Source organism: Tamandua tetradactyla, chromosome 6, assembly GCF_023851605.1.
Source record: "Tamandua tetradactyla isolate mTamTet1 chromosome 6, mTamTet1.pri, whole genome shotgun sequence".
Lineage (NCBI taxonomy): Eukaryota > Metazoa > Chordata > Mammalia > Pilosa > Myrmecophagidae > Tamandua > Tamandua tetradactyla.
This window is the reverse complement of record NC_135332.1, coordinates 40,885,444-40,907,424: the sequence shown is the minus strand read 5'-3', so window position 1 is coordinate 40,907,424 and position 21,981 is coordinate 40,885,444. Positions and strand designations below refer to the sequence as shown.

The 21,981-nt window shown below is 38.5% G+C and overlaps 2 protein-coding genes across 5 annotated transcripts in view; one reads left to right on the top strand and one right to left on the bottom strand.

The window, feature by feature from the left end:
- The window catches only part of VMP1 (vacuole membrane protein 1), a 153,638-nt gene extending 143,497 nt beyond the window's left edge, over positions 1-10,141 (bottom strand). For 2 of the 3 annotated variants that reach the window (XR_013177670.1, XM_077164986.1), the window contains exon 1: positions 9,944-10,141. The gene's annotated coding sequence lies outside the window, so the exon portion shown is untranslated. The remainder of the gene's footprint in view (positions 1-9,943) is intronic. The other variant, XM_077164987.1, reaches the window with a different exon arrangement.
- On the top strand, positions 10,039-20,665 carry PTRH2 (peptidyl-tRNA hydrolase 2). 2 transcript variants are annotated; one of them, XM_077164990.1, is made up of 3 exons: positions 10,039-10,311; positions 10,399-10,467; positions 20,054-20,665. In XM_077164990.1, exon 3 carries the CDS (start codon positions 20,054-20,056, stop codon positions 20,591-20,593), a length of 540 nt encoding a protein of 179 aa, XP_077021105.1. In that variant the 5' UTR covers positions 10,039-10,311; positions 10,399-10,467; the 3' UTR covers positions 20,594-20,665. The 2 variants fall into 2 exon arrangements, with proteins under 2 accessions (XP_077021105.1, XP_077021106.1); XM_077164991.1 differs by lacking the exon at positions 10,039-10,311 and having other exon boundaries at positions 10,318-10,467.
- Positions 20,666-21,981: the final 1,316 nt, after the last annotated feature.

Sequence of the window (21,981 nt, the reverse complement as noted above, 5' to 3'; positions counted from 1 at the left end):
TCTTTATGCCAGTATCATGCTGTTTTGACCACTCTATCTTTATAATGCGCCTTAAAATCAGGTAGCATGAGACCTCTAACTTCATTTTTTTTCCCTCAGGACACTTTTTAGCTATTTGGGGCACCCTGCCCTTCCAGATAAATTTGGTTATTGGTTTTTCTATTTCTGAAAGTAAGTTTTTGGGATTTTAATTGGTATTGCATTGAATCTGTAAATCAATGTAGGTAGAATTGACATCTTAACCATATTTAGTCTTCCAATCCATGAACACGGTATGCCCGTCCATCTATTTAGGTCTTCTGTGATTTCTTTTAACAGTTTCTTGTAGTTTTCTTTGTATAGGGGTCTTTTGTCTCTTTAGTTAAATTTATTCCTAAATATTTTATTTTTTTGGTTGCAATTGTAAATGGAATTCTTTTCTTGATTCCTCCCTCAGATTGTTCATTACTAGTGTATAGAAACACTACAGATTTTTGAGTGTTAATCTTGTAACCTGCCACTTTGCTGTACTCATTTATTAGCTCTAGTAGTTTTGATTTTTCAGGCATTTCAACCTATAGAATCATGTCATCTGCAAACGATGAGTTTTACTTCTTCCTTTCCAATTCTGATGCCTTGTATTTCTCTTTCTTGTCTAATTGCTCTAGCTAGAACTTCCAACACAGTGTTAAATAACAATGACGATAGTGTACATACTTGTCTTGTTCCTGACCTTAGGGGGAAAGTTTTCAGTTTTTCCCCATTGAGGATGATGTTAGCTGTTGCTTTTTCATAAATTCCCTTTATCATGTTGGGTAAGTTACCTTCTATTCCTACCCTTTGAAGTGTTTTCAACAGGAAAGGATGTTGAATTTTGTCAAATGCCTTTTCTGCATCAACCAAGATGATTTTGTGGTTTTTCTGCTTTGATTTGTTGATATGGTGTACTAGATTAATTGATTTTCTTATGTTGAACCATCCTTGCACACCTGGGATGACTCCTACATGGTCATGATGTATAATTCTCTTAATGTGTTGCTGGATTTGATCTGCTAGAATTTTGTTTAGGATTTTTGCATCTATATTCATTAGAGAGATTGGTCTGTAGTTTTCTTTTTTTGTAATATCTTTGTCTGGGTTTGGTATGAGGGTGATGTTGGCTTTGTAGAATGAATTAGGTAGCTTTCCCTCCTCTTCAATTTTTTTTGAAGTGTTTGAGCAGGATTGGTACTGATTCTTTCTGGAATGTTTGGTAGATTTCACATGTGAAGCCATCTGGTCCTGGACTTTCCTTTTTGGGGAGATTCTTAACAACTGATTCAATTTCTTTACTTGTGATTGGTTTGTTGAGGTCATCTATTTCGTCTCGAGTCAAAGTTGGTTGTTCATGCTTTTCTAGAAAGTTGTCCATTTCATCTGCATTGTTGTATTTATTAGCACAAAGTTGTTCATAGTATCCTGTCATTACTTCCCTTATTTCTGTGGGGTAAGTGGCTATGTCTCCTCTTCCATTTCTGATCTTATTTATTTGCAACCTCTCTCTTCTTCTTTTTGTCAATCTTGCTAAGGGCCCATCAATCTTATTGATTTTCTCATAGAACCAACTTCTGGTTTTGTTGATTTTCTCAATTGTTTTCATGTTCTCAATTTCATTTATTTCTGCTCTAATCTTCATTATTTCTTTCCTTTTGGAGTTAGTTTGCTGTTCTTTCTCTACTTCTTCCAAGTGGATAGTTAAGTCCTCAATTTTTGCTTCTTCTTCTTTTTTGATGTAGGCATTTAGGGCAATAATTTTCCCTCGTAGCACTGCCTTTGCTGCATCTCATAGATTTTGATATGTTATGTTTTCATTTTCATTTACCTAGAGATATTCACTGATTTCTCTTGTAATTTCTTCCTTGACCCACTGGCTATTTAAGAATGTGTTGTTGAGCCTCCCTATATTTGGGTATTTTCTGGCCCTCTGCCTATTATTGATTTCCAACTTCATTCTTTCATGATCTGAGAAAGTATTTTTTATGATTTCAATCTTTTTAAATTTATTGGGACTTGCTTTGTGACCCAGCATATGGTCTATCTTTGAGAATAATCCATGAGCACTTGAGAAAAAGTTGTATCCTGCTGTTGTGGGGTGTAATGTTCTATAAATGTCTGTTAAGTCTTGCTCATTATTGTATTATTCAAATTCTCTGTTTCTTTATTGATCCTCTGTCTAGATGTTCTGTGCATCGATGAGAGTGGGGAACTGAAGTCTCCAACTATTATGGTAGATGTGTCTATTTCTCTTTTCAGTGTTTGCCTCATGTATTTTGGAGCATTCTGGCTCAGTGCATAAATATTTATGATTGTTATGTCTTCTTTTTGAATTGTTCCTTTTATTAATACATAGTGTCCTTCTTTGTCTCTTTTAACTCTTTTACATTTGAAGTCTAATTTGTTGGATATTAGTATAGCTACTCCTGCTCTTTTCTGATTGTTATTTGCATGAAATATCTTTTCCTGACCTTTCACTTTTGTTCTAGTTTGCTAGCTGCCGGAATGCAATACACCAGAGATGGATTGGCTTTTAATAAAAGGGGATTCATTTTGTTAGTTCTTCAGAGGAAAGGCAGCTAACTTTCCACTGAGGTTCTTTCTTACGTGCAAGGTACAGCATGGTCTCTGGTGGTCTTCTCTCCAGGCCCCTGGGTTCCAACAACTTTCCCCGGGGTGACTTCTTTCTGCATCCAAAGGTCTGGGCTGAGCTGCAAGTGCTGAGATGAGGAATGCCGAGCTGCTTAGGCTGTGCAACTTTGCGCTCTCTCATTTAAGCACCAGCCAATTAAGTCAAATGTCACTCATTGCAGCAGACATGCCTCCTAGCCAACTGCAGATGTAATTAGCAACAGATGAGGTTCACATACCATTGGCTTATGTCCGCAGCAACAAGACTAGGTATGCTCACCTGGCCAAGTTGACAACTGAATCTAACTATCACATGTCCACCCCTTGTCAACTTGGCAACTATAAGCATCACCTTAAACAGGTACAAAAAATTTTCTTCTTGCTGTGGACCTGTGAATCTCAAAACAAGTTGTCTGGTGCCAAGATGCAAAGGAGGATATTAGGTTTTCATTTCCATAGGGAGAAATTGGAAGAAACACAGATGTAAAACCTGCAGGGCAAGCGCCGTAGGATTTCAAAGTCTGAAAGTCATTCATCCTTCAGCTTTAGAAAGTGGCAGTCCCACCCCTTCCAAGGGCCCATGCAGTGGTTCACCTCTCCCCAAATCAACCTTGGGGAACATTGAGGAGACCACCTCTCGGCTCCACTCTCTCCAGGCATCAGGGCCACCCCAGGCTCTCTGCCATTTCTGGGGTACACGCTCAACCCCTCCATGTGGTGGCAGCCAGGCTCTCCGAGTCCCCCAAGGAGCGTGCTACATCTTTTCCAAGGAATGAGGCTACATAACTCTTCCACTGCAATGAGAGGGGAGACTCATCCTCACCCTTCAGGGTAAACTCACCCTCTCCATACATATTGGTGGGTCCACTGTCCTGGTCGAGGTTTCTTGGCTTCAGATCCGAGCTTCCATGGTTCTTACTCTGCAAACTCCAACTTTTCCCTTTTGTGTCCCCCTTTGCCAAGATTGGCAGTGGTAATGAGAATTTGTTAATTAATTCCACAATTGGAGCTTGGCTGTGCTCAGCCCCTGCTGCTGGTAAAGTGCCCACAGACCAACTGGAACAAAATGCTTGCTAGTCAAATCCTAGTTAAGAATCCCTCCTTCGATTTGTTCATATGAAACTTAATCCTGCAAAGGAAAGGCTAAGCCTACTTAAAATTAGACGTAAGAGTCACCCCCACAAGAACCTCTTTCGTTGCTTAGATGTGGCCTCTCTCGCTTAGCCCATATGACAAGCAAACTCACTGCCCTCCCCCTCTCTACATGGGACATGACTCCCAGCAATGTGGAACTTCCTGGCAATGTGGGACAGAAATCCTAGCATGAGCTGGGACTCAGCATCAAGAGTTTGAGAAAACCTTCTCAACCAAAAAGGAGAAGAGCGAAATGAGACAAAATAAAGTGTTAATGGCGCAGAGATTCCAGACAGTCGAGAGGTTATCCTGGAGGTTATTCCTTCGCATTATATAGATATTCCGTTTTTAGTTAAGGTGTAATGGAGAGGCTGGAGGGAATTGCCTGAAAATGTAAAGCTGCATTCCAGTAGTCATGTTTCTTGAAGACGACTGTATAATGATAATAGCTTTCACAATATGACTGTGTGTTGTGAAAACCTTGTGTCTGATGCTCCTTTTATCTACCTTATCGACAGATGAGTAAAACATATGAGTTAACAATAAATACACAACAAGGGGAACAAATGTTAAAATAAATTTAGTAGATTGAAATGCTAGTGACCAGTGAAAGGAAGGGGTAAGGGATATGGTATGTATGAATTTTTTTCTGTTTTTCTATTTCTTTTTCTGAATTGATGCAACTGTTCTAAGAAATGATCATGATGATAACATACAACTACGTGTTGATATTGTGAGTTATTGATTTTATATCAAGAATGGAATGATCATATGGTAAGAATATTTGTGTCTGTATGTTGTTATGTTTAATAAATAAATTAATTAATTACTTAAAAAAATCCCTCCTTCCCACTGGCCCACCTTCAGCCTGAAAATGCATATAACCCTTCTGGCAAAATGGGCTAGCCTCAGGGTAAAACATTCTCTGACCAACTACTCTGTCATGCCACTCTTTCATTCTATTTTCCCACATCAAGTTCCTTTTATTCCATTCTAGCAAAGAAATCTTTTTACCTGTAAGCATCTCAAATGAGATGCTTCTTCTTATAACAATATTCTCTTTTACCTCCTTGAAAAAATCTTTTCGAATAATGTCTCTGCTTGCAAGTAGTTTTTTATACAGATGTAACCACATTTAGGTTACAACCATTCCTTCTTCAAACACTCTACACTGTCTTTTATAACACTTTGCTAGTTTTCCCATATAACTGATTTGTCTCTCTTAAAGAAGTTTCCTTGCTAGCTCTTTTTCTTTTACCTTTTCTGTTGGATGAACTGGGCTATCTCTTTTCTATCTCCCTAAGTGACTCAACTGGCCCCACTGTTTAAATTATAAACTTGAACTTGTATTTCTTGTCCTGAGTCTAGATTTGTACACCTAATAGCATTCTTATGTCTCCACTTGGATGTTCTTAAACATCTCAAATTTAACATTTGTAACACTCTGTACATTCCATCCCCCTTCTTGTAACAAACAAACCCAGTCCTCCCCAAGCTTTCCCTATCCCAGTATCTGGCACAATAATCCACCAAGATACTAAATTAGGAAGTCTAGTCATCCTTAATTCTTCTCCTTTTCTTACCCATCACATCCAATTCAGGACCAAGTCCTATTCCAAATATACTAAATTCACTTACAGCTCTCCAACTTCTTTACCACCATACTAATCCAGGTCATAATCAACTATCTCCTGGACTACTACAATGAACTATTAACTTGTTTCATCATTTCTATTTTTGTCCTCTTCAATTCATTCCCACACATAAGCAAGAGTAAACTTCTTCAAATCATATTACTCCTCTACTTAAAACTGTAGAATGATTTCCTATTGCCCTCAAAATCAAATTCAAACTCACTGCCATCGTCTGCAAATCCATACATGACCTGGACCCTATCTATCTTTCCTATCTCGCCTCATCCTGCTGTGTTCCATGTCCACCGTGCTCTAGTCTCAAACAGGTACATACACCAACTTCTTCCAGACCCTTATTTCCTTCCTAATAGTTATTACAGTACATTTATTTGTTCATTTCTGAATTTGTTTTTCTCCTCCAGTAGAATACACATCTGTCTTGTTTTTGACTGTCTTTTCCCAGAATCTGGTATAAGGCCTAGAACACAATCTTCGACTGGATGAATGAACAGATCAGGCAATAAATGGTCAGTGCAAAATGATCTTCCCATGCAAAGATAATCAGTGCTAGAAGACATCACTGAAAGAACAGTTTCAATTCCCAAATTCTGGGTTATGGCCTCCACAAATAATGTAAACTATTACAGTGATACAGTTTAAAAGAATAGCTACAAGAATGCCTCATTTTGTTAAGAATGTTTCATTTGGTTACAATAATTGTAAAAAAGTCACAAAATGAAATGTATCTACCAAGAGGTATTTATTTACTGAGCCTTAACTAATAACGAACAAACAATAATCAAATATATAGCTACATAAAGACAAGCTTTCAAAAGAGGTTTGGGAAAGAGTTCTTTGCAACAGTTCAGCAGGCCATAGAACGATAACAATCATGATCATAACCATGATAACTACATGTCAGGCACTTTCTAAATGCTTTACTTAAATCCATTTATTTTATTTTACTACTAAAAGGTACTGACTTCATTGCCTAGGAGGAAACTGAGATACCAAGGAATAAAGTAACTAGCCCAAGGGTTGCCCAGTAGTAGAGCTGGAATTTAAACCAAGGCAGCTTCATAGTTCTGGCTTTTAAACTATCTGCCTAGTCTTTCCAGATAATCTGTATGTTAAGAATTACAATCCAGATAATCTATAAAGACCAAAGTTACTATTAAAGAGCTTCAAGAATAAGGAGAAACAAAGCAACATACTATTGAAAAGATAAAGCATTTCTGGAACACTGAAAAATTATTTAGTAAGTGTAAGTAGACCAGCTGGGATAGGATTATTCACTGTTGCTACTGCTTAATTTAAGGATGCCTAAAGCTTTAAGAACCAGTTTTAATCTGATACGACTATTCAAATTTCAAAAACCTTTTGCAGATCAAGAAGAATATTTTTAAATGATCTTCCCAATAAAGAAAATCACGAACAAAGTAGGGCAAAGAAAAAAATCTAGGTTTATATAACATATAACATTAATTTCAGCAAACTATATAAAGTTGCTTTCCCAGAAAAAAAATAAGTATGTTTCTTAAAAGTTTATCCCTAAAAATTTACAAATCTTTGTGGAAGGAGATAATCAACTAACACGACAATAAATAAGCTATTTTAAGTCATCCTGTACATTTCTTAAATTTATCAGGATTCTCTAATCTTGAGATCGTTTCCACACTAGAAAAAGGAGAAACACAAACAAAGGATACCGGGGCAAAAATGATATGCTATTTTTTTCCTCCAAGAGAGAACGGAGACTAAACAGGTTTTCTGAAATCAAGGGAACCAAAAATGGTTCCCAACAAAGCAATAACTCTCCTACAAGGATATTTACCAAGAATGAAATAAGTAAGAAAAGAACCCCACCACAGATTGGTAATTAACATAACTAAATATAAAAATTATAAGGAGTTTCGGGAAAGTTTTTAGCAGGAGCAAAGAAATTAATACAGCTTCCTCCTACTCATTAAACAACATTAACTGAGGAGAGACATGAGTTACAAAGATCCTGGCAGGCAGGCCACCATGGCTCAGCAGGCAAGAACGCTTGCCTGCCATGCCAGAGGACCTGGGTTCGATTGCCGGGGCCTGCCTATGTTAAAAAAAAAAAGATCCTGGCTTTTCCACAAACCAGAAAGAAGACACCTCAATACCTCATAGCAATGAATCATGAAATTTAATATAACTAGTTATCTCTTTTGTTTCTTGTCTTATTCCATTGCAAATCTTGCCAAGCAGTGTTTTTCTTTTCCTAGAATTTACTGGACTAAAGCAACTCAAAAGAAAAATACGTATATATGCGCACACGTGCATTCTTTTAACATACAAAAGAAACTATTTCATGCAAAGCATGAGACATTACCAAACTCTATCAGGAAGCCTGGAGTTAACTTTTTCAGAACAGAAAGAATACTTGGACTTTAGTTCCAGGTCAGGTTCAGGAACTACCTAAACCATATGACCTCAGGCCAATTACTGATTGCTTCTGGCCCAATTTTTCCCTCTGTCAAACGAGAAGAGTCTTACTATATGTTCACAGAGGTTCCTTCTAATTCTAAAAATTGGTTTCAGTGAAATAATAAAAGTTTCTTACTTACTATAAGTTACTATAATAAGTTAACTTGACCTTTAGTTAGGTATTTGTAAGCACCAAAAACTTCAGCTTTTTCTATGTGTGAAAATTCTCAAGTGACAATACAGGATGACCAAGAAGGATCAGTTTAAATTCCCAAATCCTATACATAGTTTCCAGCCACCTACTTATTAACCAAGGTGAATAATTCAATGGATCACAGTATCAAACTATTCTTGGCTGACTGTAAAAGAGGGCAAAGGTCATCTCAAAAATGTGATATTAAAAAAACATTTTTATAAAGCCTAAGATTTTGAAGTTATGCAAAGTAACAGTACTCTACACTGATACATATCCATCCCCCAGAGGAAAACGACAATATCACCTTATTTTATTTATACAGTGATATAACATTTATTATCTCATTTGACTTAATCCTTGTGACAATTATATGAAGCAAAGTGAGCAGATATTCAGTAGTCGACCTGAACCCAGGTCTTCTGATTTAAAGTTTAATGATCTTTATGGTCCTAAAAGGAGGTGATTCTAACCAAATGCAAAGAGAAGATGAAAAAAAAAAAAGAGAGAGAGAGAAATACTGGATAATCAGTTCCTGGATAACTCAACTGAACAAAAAGAATAAAATCAGGCTTGGCAATTTTGCCAAATGTTAAGCTAATAGCATCTACCTTTTGTAATTCCACATCTCCACATCATGTCACCTCATTTCAAAGCAAGTATGAAAAAAATTTCAAACTCACAGAAAAAAATGCTTCTGGGTTTTAAAATAACATAGGCAAAGAAGTAAAATAGGAAGTATTTCTATTCCCAAGTCAGTTCAGACCTACACAAATTGGCTACATTTGTCTGGGTACTACTATCTTTCTTACAAAAGTCAATGAAAAACATAATCTAAAATGCATAAAATGCTATCTAGTAAATAATAGTTCCTCCCTATTATCATCTATGCTAAGAATACAAGACAACTAAAATCAGAGGCTGACAGTAGAATTAATAGATTGTACCAGCGGGAACATTAAGTTCTCTATCATTACATCACTAGAACTACTTGTACAAGCTTCTCCAAATGATCAGAGCAATCTGTCCTTAAAAATCTCTGACAACCCTGAATGGAAAACCGAAAAGACATTAAGATAAGCAGTTATGCTTCTAAGTCAGGTAAACTAGGCCAGAGTCTATGTACTAATAAATTTCTTCATGGGGTTGCTGGAAAACAAAAGATTGTGTTAAATCTAGGGGAAGTCATAAGTAATCTAGCAGCATGACACAGAACCACATCCGGTTTCTTGGAATTTTAGAGATTAAGTTAATCTTCATTTTATTGCAAATAGTTCCGTTACAATGAAATACAGAGTTCAGGATTTTGATAAAGGCAAAGGACTCCAGACTTCATGAAAGCAGTGGGAGATTCGAAGTCTTCTGCAACACTGAACGAAGGCCCTACTTCGTTCGAGTGGCCTTGGCCACTACCTACCACCGCCACTTTAGGTGGTACCTGCGCGCCTTTTTATTTTAGGAGTGGATACATTTAGCATCACGCTCTAGTGGCTGGGGAGGGCAAGAAACCAAACTGACAGATTCCGAGAAACAGCTCGATCATCAGTAGGGAGCCTTCTCCATTTACTGAAAGGTCCTGCACATTCCAGGAAGGTGGACAGGCAGGTTTTCTACAGAGGCCCAGAACGGATTCCCAGTCCGGGGAGACGAGAATAAACGGCGGGGAGGAGTCCAGTGTTTGGGTTTAATATCTCCGTCGCCAACCATGGGGAGGTCTTCCACAAAAAGTGGCTTCCGCTAGAGATTTAGAGTGAGCAGCGCCCGAAAACACTACTGGAAGGCGAAATCACAGATGCCCTAGATCTGCACCGTTTAAATGGGCGACTTCCGGAAGAAGCCAGGCTCTGAGTTCAATCCCCATTCCCGGCGCTCATTTACCTACCCGCTCCGACCCCGGATCCCAGGATCCCGAAAGCGGCTCTTGATCGACTCACACCGGCCGCTGGGCTTCGGCCAACCGGAACTCGCTCGCGTCACTTCCGCTTCGGTCCCCTCTCGACGGGAGACTGCCTACAAAGAAGAATCGTTCCACTCACCTTTCGGCAACCTCGGCCGAACGTCGCGGGATTTCAGTTCGGGGCTGGGTTCCGGCTGTGGGAGGGGCGAGAGAAAGAATGGTTTCTTACAAGGGTTTTACACCGGAACTGGTTGTCAAGGAGCCCCGGAAGCGGTAGTCGTGCGAGGAAAGGGTGTGCTCGTCTCAGAAGTGAAGACGAGGGAAGTGAGTTTGAGGAAGGAGAAGTACTCAAGGTAGGTCGGCTCCTCACAGGGCGAAGGGGAACGGTATCATTCTCCACTCACTCTCCAGGTGAAACGTTTCTTCTCGCTTCATTCCAGACGCCCCCTCCATCTTCCTGGTAATCTGTTTCCATCCCAGTGGCCGCTGGAGCCCTTTGATCCTACCGGGTAAGATTTCCTTTGAAAATGGGGACCAAACTGCTGGGAAGGGGAAGATCCAGTATTTCTAGTTCCCAAGCAAAACCTTCATTCAGACATTATCGATGAGCTCTCCCCAAATATGAGGAAATATCGAGCAGAACCCATTCAACTGAGTATTGATTACCCTCAGAATTTCAAGAAATTAATTTTAGTTAAATAAGATTAATATTTCTTAGACCTCAAAGTGGTGAAATCTAGAAGAAGTTGGAGATTAAAAAGTTTGAAGCCCAAGAGAGGTTTAGGGAGTCATCAGAATGTGGTGATTTGGGGATAGATGAGATTATTCATCTGACAAATTATTTATTCTTTGTCTCCTCCTATTAGAATGTTAGTTCCTTGAGGAATGGGACTTTGTTTTCTTCAGTGCTCTATGTCCAGGTTCCAGAACAGTGTATGGTGCATAGTAGATCCTTAATAATAAATATTGAGTGCTTGAATGAAAAGAAAGCATATAGACCAATGCTGTCTAGTAGAACTTTCTGCAGGAATGTAAATATTATATATCTTGCTGTCTGATAGTGTAGCCAGTAGCCACTTCTGGCTATTGAGTACTTGAACTGTGACTATGTGACTAAAGTGAATTTAACATTTTAATTAGTTTTAATTAAGCTTAAGTAATGATATGTGACTACTGGCTACTGTATAGTACAGTGCAGATACAGGCTAAAAAGGCCCAAATATGTAAGCTTGGGTAATATTATATCAGGGGCAAACAGGGCATAGAAGCAGAGGAAACTGAAAAGCTTTCCGAAAGGTAGAATGAGAATTAGGTGAGTGTGAGTGATGATGCCAAAAACTCATGTTAAGACCAGGCCTAAAAAGAGCAACTGTATTTGGCAATCTGGAAGTGTCCTTCTTTGGTATGGAGAAGAAAGGCTTCCAGGCACATAAAGAGGAAATGAAAAATAGAGGTAGGTAATTGAAGTTTGTAAATAAAAGGAAGAGGAAAAGTGGTACATGGCTTCATGGGCAAGGCTGATTTGGGAAAGATTTTTGAGGTTGGAAAAGACCAAAGGGCAATAGCCAATGGAGTAGGATTAATGGGGGTAACATAATTTAAGAGTAATGGGATCAAGAACATTGATGAAAAAAGTTTAATTTAGGCAGGGAAGTTAGGAGGCACTAAAGGGTGGGTTCTTTAGGACATGTTTGTTTTGCATTGTTTTTAACTGTCGAGGATTATCTATGTGACTAAGAATAGTTACTTCATTTGTACTTTAGTCTCAAGTTTTGGGCTTACTGATATGTTTGTAGTAGATATGCAGGAAAAGGGACAGGCTGAAACAACCTTTAGAGGAATTAGGTGATAATATGTTTGATAAAAGATTAGGACATGCTAAAGAAAAAAGACAAAGGCTAATTTTAACATTTTCGAATTAGAGACCTCATTGAGATGGGAAACGGGATAACTTGGTAGTTTCCAGAATTTTCCCTGCTCTCTGTTTTAGCTAGTTCATATTGGTCTCAGTTTTGTTTTGTTTTTTTTTTAACTTTTTTTATTAATTAAAAAAAATTAACATACAAAACATTAAGATATCATTCCGTTCTACATATACAATCAGTAATTCTTAATATCACATAGTTGCATATTCATCATTTCTTAGAACATTTGCATCGATTTAGAAAAGAAATAAAAAGATCACAGAAAAAGAAATAAAATAACAGAAAAAAAGATTATACATACCATACCCCTTACCCCTTGCTTTCATTTATCACTAGCATGTCAGACTAAATTTATTTTGTTTCCCCTATTATTTATTTTTATTCCATATGTTCTACTCTTCTGTTGATATAGTAACTAAAAGGAGCATCAGACACAAGGTTTTCACATTCACAGAGTCTCATTGTGAAAGCTTTATCATTGTTCAGTCATCATCAGGAAACATGGCTACTGGAACACAGCTCTACATTTTCAGGCAGTTCCCTCCAGCCTCTCCACTACATCTTGAACAACAAGGTGATATCTACTTAATGCATAAGAATAACCTCCAGGATAACCTCTCGACTCTGTTTGGAATCTCTCAGCCATTGACACTTAGTCTCATTTCACTCTTCCCCCTTTGGTGGAGAAGGTTCTCTCAATCCCTTGATGTTAATTCTCAGCTCATTCTAGGGTTTTTCTCAGTCCCTTGATGCTGAGTCTCAGCTCATTTCAGGATCTCTGTCCCACGTTGCCAGGAAGGTCCACACCCCTGGGAGTCATGTCCCACGCAGAAAGGGGAAGGGTGGTGAGACTGCTCGTCATGTTGGCTGGAGAGAGAGGCCACATCTGAGCAACAAAAGAGGCTCTCTTGGGGGTGACTCTTAGGCCTAAATTTTAAGTAGACTTGACCTATCCTTTGTGGGGTTAAGTTTCGTATGAACAAACCTCAAGACTGGGGGCTCAGCCTATAGCTTTGGTTGTCCACACTGCTTGTAAGAATATCAAGAATTCAACTTGGGGAAGTTGAATTTCTCCCCACTCTCACCATTCCCCGAAGGGGGCTTGCAAATACTTTTCCGGTCACTGATCAAATCACTCTGGGATTCATCCGGGCATCACTCTGGACAAACCAACAAAATCTCATGTGCTACCTGAGATTCCAAGTACTTATGACATTCAATCAAACTATCTACATGAGTTATATGGGAAATGCTCTAGTCAAAATCTAAATTTTGTAACAAATAAACATTTTTTGCTTTAGTCTCACACATAAGGTGACATTTTAAAGTATTAATTATCATCCATTTTCAGCACCCTGCAATAATGACATTCCTTTGTTCTTCCTCATGCAAAAACATTTTTAAAATTTGTATATTGTACATTTCACTATTATTATACACTCTAGGCATTCCTAGATTATACCATCTCGATCTTTACCATCTATCTTTCTTTCTGATTTCATTTATGTCCCCAGCCCTCCTCCCTCTATCATTCTCACATTCAGCTTCATTCAGTATTTTAATGTAATTACATTACAGTTAGGTAGTATTGTGCTGTCCATTTCTGAATTTTTGTATTCAGTCCTGTTGCACAATCTGTATCCCTTCAGCTCCAATTACCCAATATCTCACCCTATTTCTATCTCCTGATGGTCTCTGTTACCAAGGAAACATTCCAAGTTTATTCACTAATGTCAGTTCATATCAGTGAGACCATACAGTATTTGTCCTTTTGTTTCTGGCTAATCACACTCAGCATAATGTCCTTAAGGTCCATTCATGTTGTTACGTGCTTCATAACCTTAGTCTGTCTGACAGCTGCATAATATTCCAGCTTATGTAAATGTCACAGTTTGTTGAGTCAACTATCTGTTGATGGACATCTTGGCTGTTTCCATCTCTTGGTAATTGTTAACAATGCTGCTATAAACATTGGTGTGTAAATGTCCATTTGTGTCCTTGGCCTCGTGTCCTTTGAGTAGAGACAGCATATAGATGGGTCCTGTTTTTTAATCTATTCTGCCAGACTATGTCTTTTGATTGGAGGGTTTAATCCATTAACATTCAGTGTTATTATTGCATGGGTAGTACTTTCTTCTGCTATTTTGCCTTCTGGATTTTATATGTCATATCTAATTTTCCTTCTTTTTACCTTTACGAATAGTCTTCCTTTCTACACTCTTCTCCACACCTCTCCCTTCTGTCTTTTCGTATCTGTCTCTAGTGCTCCCTTTAGTATTTCTTGCAGAATTTGTCTCTTGGTCATAAATTCTCTCAGTGATTTTTTTGTCTGAAAATGTTCTAATTTCTCCCTCATTTTTGAAGGACAATTTTGCTGGATATAGAATTCTTGGTTGGCAGTTTTTCTCTTTTAATAATTTAAATATATTATCCCACTGTCTTCTCGCCTCCGTGGTTTCTGCTGAGAGATCTGCGCGTAGTCTTATTGGGCTTCCCTTGTATGTGATGGATTACTTTTCTCTTGCTGCTTTCAAGATCCTCTCTTTCTCTTTGACCTCTGACATTCTGATTATTAAATGTCTTGGAGTATGTCTATTTGGATCTATTCTCTTTGGGGTACGCTGCACTTCTTGGATCTGTAATTTCAAGTCTTTCATAAGAGTTGGGAAATTTTCAGTGATAATTTCCTCCATTAGTTTTTCTCCTCCTTTTCCCTTCTCTTCTCCTTCTGGGACACCCACAACATGTATATTCGTGCGCTTTGTATTGTCTTTCAATTCCCTGAGTCCCTGCTCATATTTTTCCATTTTTTTTCCTATAGTTTCTGTTTCCTGTCGGATTTCAGATGTTCCATCCTCCAGTTCAGAAATCCTATGTTCTGTCTCTCAAAATCTACCATTGTAGGTTTCCATTGTTTTTTTCATCTCTTCTACTGTGTCTTTCATTCCCATGAATTTCTTTTTTCAGACTTTCAGCTTCTTCTTTTTGTTCTTTCCTTGCCTTCTTTATATCCTCCCTCAATTCATTGATTTGGTTTTTGATAAGGTTTTCCATGTCTGTTCGTACATTCTGAATTAGTTGTTTCAGCTCCTGTATGTCATTTGAATTGTTGGTTTTTTCCTTTGACTGGGCCATATTTTCAATTTTCCTAGTGTGATTTGTTATTTTTTGCTGGTGTCTAGTCATTTAATTACCTTAATTAGTTTATTCTGGAGATTGCTTTCACTTCTTTTATCTAGGGTTTTCTTGCTGGATGGATTTTTTGACATTCTGTTCAGCTTTATCTGGACCTTTAGCTTAAGTTTTTCAGTTCTTGTTTTTTAGTTTCTTGCCCTGCTTGTGTGGTGCCTTTCCCCCACACACACACTTAGGATTGTCTACTTAGATGTTATAGACCCCAGCCAGATTTTCCCAGACCAAACTGGCCTCCTGTCAGGAGGAAAGAGTCACCTGCGTCGGTTTTCCCTGAGGGTGAGACCCAGCAGGTTAAAAGACTTTCCTGTGAAGTCTCTGGACTCGGTTTTCCTTATCCTGCCCAGTATGTGGCTCTTGTCTAACTGCAGGTCCCACCAGCATAAGATGATGCGGTACCTTTAACTTTGGCAGACTCTCCCTGCTGGGGGGATGGTGGAGACAGAGGAGAGGTTGTAGGCTGGTTTTAATGGCTTCGAATTACCAAGCCCTGGGGTCTGAATTCCTTGATGGAGGGATTCCACCTGGGTGGGGCTTCACGGAACCTCCCCTGGGGAAGGCACAGGCTCCAGATAAGCCCCCAAAAGAGCTCACTTCTGCCTATGCCTGGGGCAGTTGCAGCCTGAAAAGTCCCACTGCTGTATCCAGAGGCAGTCAAGCCTTTGTAGATACACAGCCACAAAAACCTCTGTTTTCTTCTTTTTTTTCCCCCCTTTTTCTGTCAGTCCTGCCCCCTTGGTGCCAGGGCAAAAATGAGCAACCTCCGCTTTGATCAGATTCACCTAAGCTGGGGGCCTATTTTTAGTAGTCAGAATTTGTTAATTAGTTCCACAATTGGCGTTTGATTGTGCCCAGTCCCTGCTGCTGGTAAAGTCCTTTCCTTTCCCCTCTGGGAATGGCCTGTGGGGGAGGGGCACTGACCGCCACAGCTTTGGGAACTCACGGTTCTGGGGGATGCTCGCAGCTGGTCCAGCTGGTCCAGACTACGCTGTGTGTCTGGTCACTGACGTGGTCCCAAGAGCTGTTCTGTACTGTTTCTGGTTATTTAGTAGTTGTTCTGGAGGACGAACTAAAACACGCACGTTGTTAAGCCGCCATCTTGACCCGGAAGTCCCCGTATATCAGATTTTAGATAATGTTGAGAAGGAGAGAATCTTTCTATCAAGATCTTTATTTAGATTACTGTATTCTGGAGTTCTACTGCTTATTCATACATTAACTATGGATAAATAACTTCTCTATCTGATCTTCATTTTGTTCATTTTTAAAATGTGGGCAATATCTTCCTCTTATGTTCCTAGTAACAACAAATGAGATCATAGATACAAACATCTTCACCTGTTTTCCAACAGATAATAGTTTCTACATGCAGTTCCCTCTCCAAATAAAACCCTAGAATTAATTCCAAGGTCAGATACATGGATAGTTGGTGACTGAAACCCAGAAATTGATGCAAAGAATCTTCCAGTTGTTGACATAGAGATTATTAGAAATAATTGAATATTAGTTCAATTTGGAGGCTAGATACTAGATTATCAGGGACAGTCCTGCTGTTAGGCATAATGTGGTAGCTAAATGATAGGTGTATTTGAAATGTGGAATAGTCGACATAATATGTTAGCTGAATGATGTATTTGAAATGTGGGATTTAAAGCTTTTTAAAATTAAGACTTCTTTTTTTCTGGTTGCATTGGCATCTGGAACCATAAAGTACTATGTAAATACAACCCTGTCACTATATACTTTAGGCATGGTACAATGAAAGGACTGAAAATAGTGAGTACAACTTCCCATATATGCCCCTCTTACTTCTCTGGCCATCCCATATCACTCTCTTTTAATGTTGGTTTTCCCAGGATTCTGTCTTAGCCCTTTGTTCACTCTGTGTACTTCCCCAGTGGACTCATTCACTTCCATGGCTTCAGTTAATTTATCTACATGGTAAGATCTCTGAAATCTATATTCCAGCTCAGGCCTTCTTTTTGTGCTGGATATCTCTACTAGGATGTCTTGTAGTCAAACAAAACGTAACATATCTTAAACCAGATTCAGTATCTGTTTTCAAACCTGCTTTTTCACCAGAATTCCCTCTGTCAGTAAATAGTACTTCCAGTCTCCGTTTGTTCAAACCTGAATGTCCTTCTAGACGTCTCCCTTTCTCTTAACACCTGACTTAAGTCAGTCACCAGTTCAAACAGTTGTGCCTCTGCCATTGCCACTGTTCTTATCTAAGTTACCATCTTCTCCTTTAGGCTAGGCAAAATAAAATAGTTCTAAAAACGTGAGCTCGTGTCTTAGTTTGGCAGGACCACTCTGATAAATACCACACAGTGGATTGGCTTAAACAATGAGAATTTATTGTCTCAGTTTTACAGGTTAGAAGTCCAAAATCAAGATCTTGACAGGCCTTGCTTTCTTCCTGGGTCTGGTGTTAGCTTGCTGCAGTCTTTGGGGTTCAGATGGCTGCTGCTTCTGGCTTTTACTTCTGCTCATGCATCTGTGTCTGTACCTAGATTTCCTCTCCTTAAAAGGACTTTAGCCATATGGATTAAGATTCACCCTGATTCAATTTGGCGTCGTCTAAATAGGAACTTAGAAGATCCTATTCACAAATGACTGCATACTTTAATACTAGCATCTTCAAAGGTTTTATTTACAGATTTCATGCCCACAGGAAAGGGAGATTAAAACTTGAACATGTCTTTTGTGGGAGACATAATTCAGTTCCCAACAGCTCTTAAGTCAGACCACCTCTTACTTGCTGTGTGATGTCTGTGCCTAGATTACTACATCTGTAAAATATAGTACTTAGCAGCCTAAATTCATCATAAAGAAGAGATGGTTTCATAGTTCACAGAGAATAGAAACCAAAAGACTAAGAACATGAAATCTATATTTCTTACAGAGGAATTTAAGGGCAGGAAGGTAATAGAGAAGAGCATCCACACACCATTAAAGAATGAATGTGATGGAAGTACTGCTGGAAAAGTGACAACTTGTATGGCACCACTTCAGAATCTTCATTATTAATCTTAACTGTTTTCAACATATTTGAAACCTAAATCCTACCGTGTTTTGTCTTAACCTTTATGTGACTTCCTCTTCTCTTCTCCAGCTTGACTTGTACACAACTTCTCTCCTTCTGAAGAACTTATTGCTTTCAAATTCACAGAACTACCTGTCACATTGGAAAGAAGGATGTTACTTCTTTCCAAGATCAGATAGATTCCTCCCAAAGAGTTTTAGATCTACTCCTTTCTACTGCTTTCCATTGTTAGTTTTTCTGTCTTGACTGTCTACCTGCCTTTTCTCTGGCTCCATTTTATTGACATTTAAATATGCTCAATCTTTAAATACTCGTCTTTCCTTCTTAAAGAAAAAAATTTTTTAAAAAAAACTGCCTTTTCTCCATGTCTCCTTATATTCATTGTTTTTTCTTCCTGTTCTCTTTCACTGCCTCTGTTTCTTGACCTACCTCAAATGGGTTTCAGTTTCCAAAATTAATCTTTTTTTGTTTTTTTCTAGAACATAGTTTTAGACATAGTGATATTGACCTTGTTTTCTTCTGGAAATATGTTCCTCATCACATTCTATTGGTTTTCCTTTTTCCTTTGCCTATAGAATTTGGGTATTTTAGAAGGTAGCAATCACATCCTTCTTTTGCTCCAGTAGGGATTGAAACTTGAGAAAGGGAAGAAACAAAGTAGATTAATGCTTACAGGAGAAGGAGGAAATGGTAACTGCTAATAGGTACAGGGTTACTTTTGGGGTGATGAGAATGTTTTGGAATTAGATAGTGGTTATATAGCACTGTGGATATACTAAAAAACACTGAATTTTACTCTTTAAAAGGGTGGATTTTATGGTATGTGAATTCTATCTCAATTTAAGAAGTTTGTTAACATCTTTACCATCCTAAAATGAAAATATGTGCAAATACTGCATAATCTACCCACATAGAACTTTTGAAATGTTAATGTTCTAATCTTATCATAAAGGATAGTAAGAAGTGATTTATAATAAAATATGTATTTCCAGGACCGTCATGTATGGCCACACAGATTATGCACAATACAATTCCACGGGTGCCACCTACACTGACTATAAATGTGGTGGACCCAAGTATTTCAATATAGAAATGCTTGGGCACCATTCCACTATAAGACAGTGAAACTGTCAGTTGCTTCTATATACATTAAACTACATGAACCCAGCTGCCTCAGATGTAGACTGATAAAGGTGTTTTTATAGTTGATTTACATATCATGAACAGCTTTGCTGGGGTAACAGGATTTTCTAAAATTCTAAAATCATCATGGATAAAGGATGTTCTTCCCTTGTTTTATATGGTATTTACATTCTGGAAAGTTGGGTTTATATTGAAACCATGCATAAGATTGTTTGTGTTCAATGTAAAATGGTATTGTGGTGTCTCAGGTATAATAGTTTTTCCCCTAAAATAATATCCAGTGGGACAACTCTTCATTGTGCAGTTTTTAGCATCATCCAGTAGCGCACATCAGCCCAGTCTTACTGTGATAACCAGAATCTTCTCCAAGGGCTGGTACCATTGAGCACCGTTGCATTATAAGGACACAATTAAATAAAAACTGTATTGTAGAAAAGGGGCAAATTACTTGATTGCTTTATAGCCTTAGGCATCTTGGTAAAATAGAACATTTCCTTTCTCCATAAAAACTTAGAGAAGACTGAGGAACAGACTTTGTTGGATCCAAGAACCAGAGCCATATTGCTCACATCAAAATGACATCGACTAGTTCACCTGTATGCTTGAATGTTTTTAGTACACAGAGGGGAAGCAAGGTACATACAGAAGATACAAAATATATTTTATTTTCTCCGTGCAGTCATATAGTCTTTTAACGTTTATTAGTTATATGCTATCAAGATGCTTTTTCTTACAAGCTTATTAACTTTTCACTGCTAGATAGTGACAATTGTTTTTCTTTTCTTTAAGATGCTCTTCAAATCCTCGATTATGGATTACTTGGCTCATTCTGGTGCACTCAGCTTGGCTGCTGGAGTTGCTTGTGGCATGTGCCTGGGCTGGGGCCTTCACATACGCTTTGGGATGATCCCCAAAAGCTCAGTGAGCAAGTCAGACACAGACACTGGGAATGAAGCCAGCATCTTAGGAGAGCATGGGGAATATAAAATGATTCTCGTGGTTCGAAATGACTTAAAGATGGGGAAAGGGAAAGTGGCTGCCCAGTGCTGTCATGCTGCTGTTTCTGCCTACAAGCAAATTCAAAGAAGAAACCCTGAATTGCTCAAACAGTGGGAATACTGTGGCCAGCCCAAAGTGGTGGTCAAAGCCCCCAGTGAAGAAACCCTGGTTGAACTATTGACCCATGCCAAGATGCTGGGACTGACTGTAAGCTTAATTCAAGATGCTGGACGTACTCAGATTGCACCAGGTTCTCGAACTGTCCTAGGTATTGGGCCAGGACCAGCAGACCTAATTGACAAAGTCACTGGTCACCTAAAACTATACTAAATCAAATTTTCTATAATGAGCCCTCCACGACAAGTCAAATTCTAACAATAAAAGCTACATTTCTTCCCCCTATTTTAGTATTCTGGAAAAGAAAATTAATTCCCATGTTCTTCTATCACATATTTGCAATTACTGTCTTGGGCTAGAAAATGCTGTTGATTAAATGGTCCCAGTAGCTCAATGGTAAGTGATGAAACAAAAAAGTCTTGATGAATCTGGCTTAAAAAGTGGGAAAATAGCATTCTCTTGTGCCATTAAGTGGGTACTTTGTTTTTTCCCTGCAACTGTTCTGTTCAGGGTATTCTCACAAGTCACACTGTCAAATTTTTTTCCTTGATGTCACTTCAGAAGGTTGATAGCCAATTTCGATTCATCATGGTAGCCACCCACAATGGGAGTCTCATGGTTTAGAATCAAAAACCTAGGTTTTTATGCTTAAAGTTGCAGTATTATAGCATTGGTATAATCTAGCTATGCACTGCTTCCTGTTGATTTCCCTTTAGCTACATTAGTCCAAATTTCTCAGCAGCAGTTCTAAATCACAGCCTATTAAAATCTCTTTATTCCATACCCTTTCCCATAACAATGAAGGCAAAGTGGGCACATGAAAAACTTTAGAGCCTTGTTAAGTGAATGTATTTATTTCCTCATCCCAGCATTCTGAATGTTGCTCTACCTAGAACTTAAGTAGACAATTTAAGAATTTTTTTGTTTTGGTTTCTGTATACTTAGCATGATATCATTCTAAGAATTACTGTTAGACCAGCTGCCTAGAATATGAAGTAGAAACGTCTTAGGCTCCCAAAAGCCATATGCCTTCCTGATCTCTTAGTAATAGCTGTTTTCCAAGAAAGCTTTCTTTTAGGGGATCTTGATAATTTCTAAATTTCTCAGAACACAGAGCATTTTGTTAACAGCCCACATTAAGTGGCCCCAACTTTTTTTTTATTTTAACATTTGTTCCCCTTATTATTTTTATTCCATATGTTCTGCTCGTCTGTTGATATGGTAGATAAAAAGAGCATCAGACACAAGGTTTTCACAATCACAGAGTCACATTGTGAAAGCTATATCATTGTTCAATCATCATCAAGAAACACGGCTACTGGAACACAGCTCTACATTTTCAGGCAGTTCCCTCCAGCCTCTCCGCTACATCTTGAACAACAGGGTGATACCTACTTAATGCATAAGAATAACCTCCAGGATAACCTCTCGACTCTGCTTGGAATCTCTCAGCCATTGACACTTAGTCTCATTTCACTCTTTCCCCTTTTGGTCGAGAAGATTCTCTCAATCCCTTGATGTTAATTCTCAGCTCATTCTAGGGTTTTTCTCAGTCCCTTGATGCTGAGTCTCAGCTCATTCCAGGACCTCTGTCCCATGTT

Coding starts and splice junctions, on each gene's coding strand:
- PTRH2 (XM_077164990.1), top strand. CDS start 20,054: ATGCTCTTCAAATCCTCGATTATGGATTACTTGGCTCATTCTGGTGCA.